This window comes from Salmo trutta, chromosome 7 (assembly GCF_901001165.1).
Source record: "Salmo trutta chromosome 7, fSalTru1.1, whole genome shotgun sequence".
Classification (NCBI taxonomy): Eukaryota; Metazoa; Chordata; class Actinopteri; order Salmoniformes; family Salmonidae; genus Salmo; species Salmo trutta.
This window is the reverse complement of record NC_042963.1, coordinates 32,047,463-32,058,448: the sequence shown is the minus strand read 5'-3', so window position 1 is coordinate 32,058,448 and position 10,986 is coordinate 32,047,463. Positions and strand designations below refer to the sequence as shown.

The following is a 10,986-nucleotide window of genomic DNA, read 5'->3' as shown; positions in this document are numbered from 1 at the left end:
TGGTATTCGTAAAATGTGTCTTTGTTCTGTCATGTTTCCTATAGAAATGAAAAGGTTACTTACTTTTCAAGCAAGTTCCATTTCCACACACACACACACATATTCACACAGTAGGCCGGTATATGTCGAATGGGTCTCTGTTCTGTCATGTTCCCTATAGAAACGACCCTGTTGGAATGTACTGCAAACATGATATTATGCCTTCAATCTCTCTCTCTCTCTCTCTCTCTCTCTCTCTCTCTCTCTCTCTCTCTCTCTCTCTCTCTCTCTCTCTCTCTCTCCCATCTCTCTCCCCCTCTATCTCTCTCCGTCTTCTCTTCATTTATCTTTCCATCCCTCACACTCTCTCATTCCTACCTCTCTCTCTTATCTTCTGTCTTAATCAGTCTTTCTTTTTCTTTCCCCAGCCTCTCTGTCTACTGTCTTTGTCTCCTCTTGTTTTTTTCTGTCCATCTTTCTTTTCTGTCCGTCTTTTCTCTCTTAATTGTTTCTGATGGCATCCAGCCGACACACACACACACACACACACACACACACACACACACACACACACACACACACACACACACACACACACACACACACACACACACACACACACACACACACACACACACACACACAGTCAGTCACTCTTATGCAGACACAAACACGCACTCATACACTCTTTGATCTTTCTGCGTTGGCCTGCATGCTCGGATGAGTGTCGGAAATGCTTCCTGGCACAGTTGGTGGGCTGCCTCACACACACACACACACACACACACAGACACACACACATATACACACACACACACAAACTGTTGCTCTGACAAGTCAATTGTGTGTTAATGTACTCACCGGGGCAGTCTCTAACTCTGTACCACGGCAGGCACCTCTGTTTATGGTTACAGCTGTAAAACATCTCTCTCTCTCTGTGTGTGTGTGTGTGTGTGTGTGTGTGTGTGTGTGTGTGTGTGTGTGTGTGTGTGTGTGTGTGTGTGTGTGTGTGTGTGTGTGTGTGTGTGTGTGTGTGTGTGTGTGTGCGTGTGTGTTTGTGCGCATGTGTGTGTGTTATATGAGCAGCATGCTGTTGTGTCATTACTAAAGAGGAAAGCCAGATGTTCTGGAGAGAGACGGAGAGAGAGTTAGAGGGAGAGAGACGGAGAGAGAATTAGAGGGAGAGAGAGTTAGAGGGAGGGAGGGAGGGATATCACACAGAAACACACATTCCAATTACCAGGGTATTATTCTTAGGTCTGATTGTTTGTCAGATAGATACTGCTGACAACTAGACACTCACCCCCCCCCCCCCCCCCCCCCCCCTCCTCAGCCCACTACCTCCTCAGCCCACACATCCATCATATACACACACATACTTGCTAGCATGTGGACATGGACAGATACGAGTACACAGAACAAACATACACATACCTCCCTAACCTCTCTCTCTTTCTGTCTGTAGGGTGTAAGTTGGATGGTCGTCCCTATAATTCCTCTATCAACACCATTGACGGCTGCCAGACCTGCACCTGCAAGGTGAATATGTCTGCCATACACTGACACATACAGTACGCACCAACATACACTTCAACACTTACATACATTGACTAAATTATGATTATTTGCTCTTTCTTTCTGTGGGTTGTGCTAGGAGGGTAGTATGGTGTGTTCCCCCCCTTCCTGCCCCCCCCTCGACTGCTCTGAACAGGAGGCACTTCATGGAGAGTGCTGCCCTCGCTGTAGAGGTTTGTTTAATTCATACACTCTGACAGAAGCAATCATGTGTTCTTATTACTGACATATGCATTTATTTGTGATGGGTGTCTGTAGGTTGTATCCATACAGGCATCCATTACCACCACAGAGCTAAATGGAGACCATCAGAAAACCCCTGTAGTCTCTGTTACTGTCAGGTGAGTCTCTTTCTCACTTGCTTCCTTTCTTTCTCCTTCTTTCTCTCTCTCTTTTGTTCTTTCTATTTCTCATAATCCACTAGAGATGGCTTCATGTGCTGACAGGAATTTACTTTTACTGTAGATTAATTTCCTGACCTTTAACTTTTGCCAGGAGGGTGTTGTTAAATGTGAGACAGAGAGGTGTAGCCCTCCATGTCGGAACCCTTCCTCCGCACCACCCAATACCTGCTGCCCAGTCTGCCACGGTGAGACACCCTGTCTGCGTGTGCGTGCGTGTGTCTGTCTGTGTGTGTGTGTGTGCGTATAATTGAGTATACAGTGACAGTGTGTGATTATGTGTGTTTCAGGTTGCAGAATGAATGGCCAGGACTTCCTGAATGGAGCCCAGGTCCCTAGTGTAGACCGCTGTCAGGAGTGTGTGTGTATGGTAAGACTGTGAGAGAGCTCTGTGTCTCTGTATGTCAAATATTTGTGCATTCAGTATGTGTCTAAAACAGACCCTGACGTGTGTGTGTGTGTTTCTCCTCTCTCTCCTCAGAATGGAGATGTCCTCTGCTCGCCTCGACCCTGCCCTGCCATTTCCTGTCCCAACTCTGTCCGTCGCCCCGGAGACTGTTGCCCACGGTAACACACACATAAAACCTCCAGTATCATAGCTGTAGTAGCACATGTAGTTAAATATACATAATATTTTGCCTGTGTGTGTGTGTGTTCTAGGTGTGAGCAGTGTGAGTATGACTCTCAGGTGTTGATGTTCCCCTCCAGGACAGATCCCTGTCTCCGCTGCCATTGCTCTGTGAGTACTGACTATGTGTGTGGGCGTGTTCAAGTCGGGAATCAGTATGGCCACAACAAAAAAGTGACATATTGGAAGTCTATGAATAGGCTGTTGAGGTGTCATTTGATGCGTTTCTCTCTCTCCTATAGGCTGGAAAGTTGTCATGTGATATGTATCTCTCTTACCAATAGGCTGGAGAGGTGTCATGTGAGAGTATGGATGCATCATGTCCTCCTCTGCGTTGTAGCCACCCTGCAACGCCTAGAGGACAGTGCTGTCCCACCTGTGATCGTGAGTTCAGCCTGCCGCAGTCTTTACACTCTAACTTCTAACCTTCACCACTATCTATCCATCCCACCTCTGTGTGTGTGTCTGTCTCTGCAGAGTGTGAGTACGAGAGGAGAGTCTACGTTAATGGTAACGTTTTTAACCCAGCTGGAAGTGGACCCTGTGTCCAGTGCAGCTGCAAGGTGGGTCTGAACTCACACACACAGATAGACATACACACATTGATGCACTAACAAACAATACATAAATACATAAGTGTGTGTGTGTGTGTGTGTGTGTGTGTGTGTGTGTGTGTGTGTGTGTGTGTGTGTGTGTGTGTGTGTGTGTGTGTGTGTGTGTGTGTGCTAAATGACTAAAATGTAAATGTAATGTAAAATGTGTGTGTATCAGGATGGAAATGTGAGGTGCCAAGAGGAGAGGTGTCCTCCGGTCCAATGTTCCAACCCCATCAATGACCCCCAGTTCTGCTGCCCCATCTGCAAAGGTACCACATATTATTTTGCAACAATGATAACATCCTATACATACCAGAGATAAAAACAGGAATATATCTTAACATAATCAATCCTACACCCCCCTCTCTCTCTTTTTTTCTATAGTGTGTGTGTTGGAGGGGTTGAAGTATGAGGAGGGTTCTCAGTGGCAGGCCGAGGGCTGCTCCAGCTGTACCTGTCTAAACGGAGAAGTGGTGTGTACATACACACACTGTCCCCCCACTGCCTGCACACACCCCACCAAGACCACCGGTAAGACTGTGTGAGTGTGCATGTCTGTCTGAGTGTATTTATTTGAAATGGCTATTTTTCTCTCTAGGTTTGTGCTGTGCAGAGTGTGAGCGCTGTACCTTCGATCAGCGTATCTATAGCAACAGACAAACCTTTACACACCCCGACCAGCCCTGTCATACCTGCACCTGTCTGGTGAGAGGACAGACACACAGCCAAACATACACACACACATAACATACTGCAACATAAAATTGCATAACATGGTCCTACCCCCACTCCCCAGGAGGGTACGGTGCAGTGTGTGAGGAGAGCCTGTCCCCCCCTGAACTGTTCCAACACACACACACCGCACGGAGAGTGCTGCCCTAAATGCCCAGGTACTCTTCGCCTAAAACACACACACACACATATTAACACCCACATATATTAACCTTGTAAATACAAAACACCTGTGTTGTCTAAGTGTATTTCTGCCTTTGTGTTTCTTCCAGACTGTTCCTTTGAGAACCGTGTGTTTGTGGACGGCGAGGTATTCCCCAGCCCGGTGAGTGTGTGTGAGGAGTGTGTGTGTGTGTCAGGGAGGGTTGACTGCCACGCATCAGAATGCCCCCGGCCTCACTGCACCACCCCCCTCCCAGGGACCTGCTGCCAGAACAACTGTAACGGTACACACACAACACACACACACACACACACACACACACACACACACACACACACACACGTGTATAGTGTCAAACCATGTCTAAGTAAAGAACACCCTTTTTGCAGGGTGTAGCTACGCTGGGAAAGAGTACCCCAACGGACAAGAGTTCCTCCATCCCACTGACAACTGCAGGACCTGCCACTGTATCGTAAGAATACACACATCACCACCAATGTTGAGGGTTAGCTGTAATCCAGTGTTTTGCCCATTCTAAAACGACCATCCTACTGTAGCTCAAGGCTTGAGTGACAGTCCCATATGCCTAAAACCATGAACCTGTTAGGCCCATACCTTGTGTGTGTTGTAGAATGGTAACGTCCAGTGCTTGATGAGGAGGTGTCCACCGCTGGGGTGCTCCATCCCCAACCTGCTGCCTGGAGAATGCTGCCCCCAATGCCCAGGTACGCAACTACAGCCAGGGACAAAGATTGACTCATTTAAATTAAAGTAAATGTATTATTTGGTGTCATAAATTATTCTGTGTCTGTGCAGTCCCCCCTGCTGACTGTGTGTATGAGGGTCGGCCCTACAGACACACTGAGCGTTTCTACGACCCCACTGACCCCTGTCAATCATGCCTCTGCACCAATGGGACGTCTCGATGTCAGCGCAAGCCCTGCCCCCTCGCTCACTGCTCACACCCCATACAGCAGGAGTGCTGCAGGACCTGCGACGGTACGACACTTCATACAGTTTACATAACATGACATTATACTTCATACAGCCTGCAGGGCATGACATTACACTTCATACAGCTTGCATGGCATGACATTACACTTCATACAGCCTACATAACATGACATTGCACTTCATACAGCCTACATAACATGACATTACCCTTCATACAGCCTACATAACATGATATTATACATACAGCTCACATGTGTGTGTTTCAGGCTGTCTGTATGAGGGTCAGGAACGGGCCAATGGGGAGTCGTGGGGTGATGTGTCGGACCCATGTGGAGTGTGTGTGTGTCGCGAGGGTTCTGTCCACTGTGAGAGGAAACGCTGCCCTGCTGTCAGCTGTCCCTACCCCATACAGAGAGAGTGCTGCCTAGCCTGTGATGGTGAGACACCTTGTGGGATATTGTGTGTGTGTCTAAATCAGTCCCTGATTAGAGGGGAAGGACTAAACCCTTCTCTCGCTCTCTCTCTGCAGGCTGTATGTATGGGGGTAAGGAGTATCCTGATGGCTATGAGTTTCTCAGTGGAGAGGACCCGTGTCGAGTGTGTACATGTTACGTAGGTGATGTGGTGTGTAGCCAGCTACCCTGCTACCAGGACTGTACACACCCTTACAAGCCACCTGGCCAGTGCTGCGGAGAGTGTAACCGTGCGTACACACACACACCTCATACACACACCGTATGTCAGTGTTCCTCTAAGTAACATATTTACAATGTTTCTCCTTTAGACATGGTTTCTATGGCAATTTCTTCCTGTGACAGGTTGTTCCCATGGCAATGTGGTCCTCATCCGCGGCCAGTCAATCCCTGACCCTACTGACCCCTGCTCAGAATGTACCTGCCAGGTAACACACACACACACACTATTTAGTGTTTAATACACAATGGAATGAAAGTATACCCAAACGAGCATCAGCTAAGCTTGAACAAAAACGGAATCAGGTGCTCAACTGAGGGACTTGAAAATTATTACCCCAGGACACTTCGCCAAAATTATTACCCCAGGACACTTCGCCAAAATTATTACCCCAGGACACTTCAACAAAATTATTACCCCAGGACACTTCGACAAAATTATTACCCCAGGACACTTCGACAAAATTATTACCCCAGGACACTTCGACAGATGATTGCCCAGGAAAATAAAGAAAAAGGATCACTCTGTTTCTGCATAGATCTGATTATTTATTGACGGGACATACATTCAGGCTTACGTTTCGGCGTAATCACCTTCATCAGACACCTATATGTACTTTGTATGTGTAACTTTATTTTAATATTTTTCTCTCTCTCCCACTCTCTCTCCTCTCTATATCTCTCTCTCTCTGTCTGTAGGGTGGATCAGTGAGGTGTGTGAAGAAGTTGTGTCCTCCAGCCTCCTGCTCTCATCCTGCCACCAGCCCCTGTGGCTGCCCCGTGTGTGACGGTACTCTACCCACTATAACATATCTGTCTGTCTGTCTTTATTTCTTTCTGTCTGACACTGACATTATGTTTTTGTTCTGTGTGTATGTCTGCCTGCGTGTGTGTGTGTGTGTGTGTGTGTGTGTGTGTGTGTGTGTGTGTGTGTGTGTGTGTGTGTAGGCTGTGTGTTCCAGGACGGGGCTTACGTTGATGGACAGGTCTTCCCTGGAACCAGAGGAACCTGTGATGACTGCACATGCTCAGTGAGTGGTCAAGTATCAGGGTCAGAGTTCAGGGTGGGGTCAAGGTTAAGTGGCTGCGTTTGCAATCCTCTTTCTGCGCATGTGCGAGATTCTCTACTTTACAACTCCCTCCCATATCAAACACAAGCAGGACTCAGACAGGCAGTCTAAATAGCGATTGATGCTCTTTTTTTATCATCATTGCAAACATTGGCTAAGCAGGAAGCAGACAGGGAGTCAAAGTATTAGTGTTATTTTTTTAAATTTAGCAGTTGTATGTTATTTGTGGTTAAAACGCAGATTGTTTTTGCCCCAAAGCAATGTGTAGACTGCACTGTAAAACCGGATACGTTCTGGCTACTCAAACATTTTGAGGAAACCGATGACCTAAAAAATTACTGGATAAGAAAGTTAAATAGCTGAAGTGAGCAGTACTACCTTCATATGAGTAATACAAATGCCGTTTTTTGATTAAGGTATACTTAAATGTAATGCCCTCACTAAGCCACGACTCCCAATAATTTACCAGTGTGCCGAGCCTTTTCGATTGAATTGTAGAGTTACCACCCATGACTGCATTTGTTATTGACAGAGACATGGTTGTTGAATTCGTTCATTTTGTCTGGTGGCTGTCACCAAGTGAGTTCCTAAGTGAATTATTATCAGTATAATTTAACCATTACATACAGTATATGTATAATTTAACCATTACATACAGAGCGACTTACAGTAGTGAATGCATACATTTCATACATTTATTTTATTTTTTTCCAGTACGGAAAAAAATTATAAAAAATGTATGAAATGTATGCATTCACTACTGTAAGTCGCTCTGGATAAGAGCGTCTGCTAAATGACTAAAATGTAAAATATATATCATAAGGCCTTATACAGTGGCCTGAAACTCATAGTTCACAGGGCACATCAGGCCTGCAAAATTCCACAAACTTTCCCAAAAACAATTCCAGTAATCTTCCAACCAGGATTTCTGGAAAACCTGGCACATTTACCAGAATTTTACAACCCTAATTATAAATCACATTATGCTAGCTTGCAAATTGATGTGTAATTCCTAAGTTATATTCACCTGCAACCTGCATCCATAATGACTGCCAGGGTTAAGAACAGTGGGAGGAAACTACCTAAGCCATTTAAACTGGAACAACCATTTCAGTAATGGGTGCAAAAATTCTATGATTGGATTCATTTAGAAAAATGTATCTTAACATTTAATGAATCAATCACTCAATGTACATGCAAAAACACAGATATAAAATGTTTTAAAAAAAATCTACCTCCAGTAGAGCATGCTGTGAAAAAAGTTAATTTGTTATCATATCTATAAAAAATGTAGTTGGTGTGACTTCTCATTTAGTTTTGAGTCAGTACCACATAAACATTTTAAGTAATAATGACTTTTCATTGACTTTTGAATACAACTTACGACAAGTGTTTGAGTAAAAAATTCCTTGGGGTTTACAGTGTGCGTTCCGATTGTGCTACTGCAATATCCTTAGTTACAACAGAAAGAGAAGGTTGCCTAAAAAATATACATATATTTTGGAACGTTCATTCAAATCGCTGCAGGTTTTTATGTCGGCTGTTCATAAATATGAGGCAGAGACGTAGGCTACATCAGGGTTTCCCAATCTCGGTCCTTGGGCCCCCCCTGGGTACATGTTTTGTTTTTTGCCCTAGCACTACACAGCTGATTCAATTAACCCACTCATCATCAAGCTTTGATTATTTGAATCAGCTCTGTAGTGCTAGGGCAAAAACAAAACGTGCACCCAGGGGGGTTCCTAGGATGAGTTTGGGAAACCCTGGGCTACATCATCATGTGAATCAAATTGGTTGATAGGAAGGGTCCAGAAGAGGGTGAGTAAAGTGAGAAACGTGAAGGGAGGGTGATGTGTGCGTAAAGTAACACATGCGCAACCTCTGTCAACAAGTTACCGTGTGGAAAAAAAGACAAATAATTGCTCCTTGTCAGTTAGACATCTGATCCAATGAAGTATTTGTGTGTTGCATTGATATGTTGTGTGTGACGGCTGTTGATGTGTTTTCTTGTGTGTGTGTGTGTAGAGAGGAGAGGTAGTGTGTGTGAAGCGGAGGTGTCCTGCTGTGTCCTGTCCACACCCTGCGCTGGACAGTTGTGCGTGCGGTGTGTGTGATGGCTGTCGCTTCAACGGACGAGACTGTTCCAATGGAGAACGCTTCTCACACCCCTCAGACCACTGTCAACGCTGCACATGCCTGGTACACACATACACACTTCATACACTGTATCTGTATGTGACCAACCTTCGATACTCCACTGAGATAAAACTTAGACAGTAATGGGGGCTGACACAAATCTTCAGGTCCCTGGCGAGACACGATGTTATTACTATATTTGCTCTAGTTTTGGTCAATATTTCCATGTTGCTGTGTGTAGAATGGTGGTGTGGTGTGTGTGTCTGGGGCGTGCCCGCCCGTGGTGTGTGCGCGTCCTGTGGTCCCTCCAGGGGAGTGCTGCCCCATCTGCACAGGGGTGTGCCTTTACCAGGGGGAGGAGTTTCAGTCTGGGGCCTCCTTCACCCCACCCATTGACCCCTGCTCCACCTGCAGCTGTCTGGTGAGAAGACAGCTTTATCTCATCCCCTATCTCTCCCTCCATCTCTGTGAAGTCTGTCTATCCTCTTATATCACTGTTTCCCAGCTGTTCCATATTTGTTCTATCCCACACCTCTGTCCCATCTTTTTCTCCCTCTGTCTTTCTCACTCTCTCCCCCCTTTCTCTCTAGAACGAGGTGGTGAAGTGTCATAAAAAGCTGTGTCCTGTTCAATGTTCCCACCCCCTCCCCTTTGAATCATCCAATGGCTGCTGTCCACTCTGTGAGGCCTGCCTCTATGGGGGTGTGGTCTACTCTAACAGGTAGGTCTAATTCCACACACACACCCTCTGACACCCTTACACACACACACACACACACACACACACACACACACACACACACACACACACACACAGTTACCCACTCACACACACCTTCACTGTTATGTCTAGGCCCTGTGACAAGCTGGATGTCTGTAAACACTCTCCTCACTCCCCTAACAGACAAACCTTCACCCCAGCAGCCACACCCCTCACCCCAGGGCTAGCCAATCCCTGTCAGCGCTGTACCTGTGTGAGGGGGAGTGTGACTTGCATGCCCCTCTTCTGCCCCCCCACCTCCTGCCCCCAACCAATCACACTGCCAGGAGACTGCTGCCCGCAGTGTGCAGGTAAACCCACAAACTGAATGAAAACATGGAATATTTAATGTTTTCCAAAAAATGAAATTAAATCAAATTTTATTAGTCATATACACATGGTTAGCAGATGTTATTGCGAGTGAAGCAAAATGCTTGTGTTTCTAGTTCTGACAGTGCAGCAATATCAAACATGTAATATAACAATTCCACAACAACTACCTAGTACACACAAATCTAAGTAACGGAATTGAATATATACATATAAATATATGGATGAGCAATGACAGAGCGGCATAGGCAAGATGCAATAGATGGTATAAAATACAGTATATAAATATGAGATGAGTAATGCAAGATATGTAAACATGATTAAAGTGGCATTATTAAAGTGACTAGTGATCCATTTATTAAACTGGCCAATGATTTCAAGTATATATGTAGGCAGCGGCCTCTCCGTCATAGCGATGGCTGTTTAACAGTCTGATGGCCTTGAGATAGAATCTGTTTTTCAGTCTCTCGGTCCCAGCTTTGATGCACCTGTACTGACCTCGCCTTCTGGATGGTAGCGGGGTGAACAGGCAGTGGCTCGGGTGGTTGTTGTCCTTGATGATCTTTTTGGCCTTCCTGTGACATCGGGTGCTGTGGGTGTCCAGGAGGGCAGGTAGTTTGCCCCTGGTGATGCATTGTGCAGACTGCACCACACTCTGGAGAGCCTTGCGGTTGTGGGCGGTGCAGTTGCCGTACCAGGCGGTGATGCAGCCCGACAGGATGCTCTCAGTTGTGCATCTGTAAAAGTTTGAGGGTTTTAGGTGACAAGCCAAATTTCTTCAGCCTCCTGAGGTTGAAGAGGCACTGTTGCTGTTGCTCTTTCTTCCCCACACTGTCTGTGTGGGTGGACCATTTCAGTTTGTCCGTGATGTGTACCACGAGGAACTTAAAACTTTCCACCTTCTCCTCTATTGCCCCGTCGATGTGGATAGGGGGGGGTGCTCCCTCTGCTGTTTCCTGAAGTCCACAAT

General features: G+C 46.0%; 1 protein-coding gene across 2 annotated transcripts in view; it reads left to right on the top strand.

Moving 5' to 3' along the window:
• Nucleotides 1–10,986, top strand: part of kcp (kielin cysteine rich BMP regulator) — a 53,762-nt gene that overhangs the window by 21,032 nt on the left and 21,744 nt on the right. For both annotated transcript variants that reach the window (XM_029758604.1, XM_029758605.1), the window contains exons 6-31: nucleotides 1,445–1,518; nucleotides 1,634–1,727; nucleotides 1,813–1,895; nucleotides 2,050–2,143; nucleotides 2,246–2,325; nucleotides 2,437–2,522; nucleotides 2,616–2,694; nucleotides 2,868–2,967; nucleotides 3,061–3,146; nucleotides 3,355–3,448; nucleotides 3,564–3,710; nucleotides 3,778–3,884; nucleotides 3,976–4,069; nucleotides 4,184–4,357; nucleotides 4,464–4,546; nucleotides 4,706–4,799; nucleotides 4,891–5,073; nucleotides 5,295–5,465; nucleotides 5,558–5,731; nucleotides 5,847–5,929; nucleotides 6,420–6,510; nucleotides 6,669–6,751; nucleotides 8,816–8,989; nucleotides 9,168–9,347; nucleotides 9,517–9,647; nucleotides 9,831–9,997. In XM_029758604.1, coding sequence (XP_029614464.1) covers nucleotides 1,445–1,518; nucleotides 1,634–1,727; nucleotides 1,813–1,895; nucleotides 2,050–2,143; nucleotides 2,246–2,325; nucleotides 2,437–2,522; nucleotides 2,616–2,694; nucleotides 2,868–2,967; nucleotides 3,061–3,146; nucleotides 3,355–3,448; nucleotides 3,564–3,710; nucleotides 3,778–3,884; nucleotides 3,976–4,069; nucleotides 4,184–4,357; nucleotides 4,464–4,546; nucleotides 4,706–4,799; nucleotides 4,891–5,073; nucleotides 5,295–5,465; nucleotides 5,558–5,731; nucleotides 5,847–5,929; nucleotides 6,420–6,510; nucleotides 6,669–6,751; nucleotides 8,816–8,989; nucleotides 9,168–9,347; nucleotides 9,517–9,647; nucleotides 9,831–9,997 — 3,006 coding nt within the window. The remainder of the gene's footprint in view (nucleotides 1–1,444; nucleotides 1,519–1,633; nucleotides 1,728–1,812; nucleotides 1,896–2,049; nucleotides 2,144–2,245; nucleotides 2,326–2,436; nucleotides 2,523–2,615; nucleotides 2,695–2,867; nucleotides 2,968–3,060; nucleotides 3,147–3,354; nucleotides 3,449–3,563; nucleotides 3,711–3,777; nucleotides 3,885–3,975; nucleotides 4,070–4,183; nucleotides 4,358–4,463; nucleotides 4,547–4,705; nucleotides 4,800–4,890; nucleotides 5,074–5,294; nucleotides 5,466–5,557; nucleotides 5,732–5,846; nucleotides 5,930–6,419; nucleotides 6,511–6,668; nucleotides 6,752–8,815; nucleotides 8,990–9,167; nucleotides 9,348–9,516; nucleotides 9,648–9,830; nucleotides 9,998–10,986) is intronic.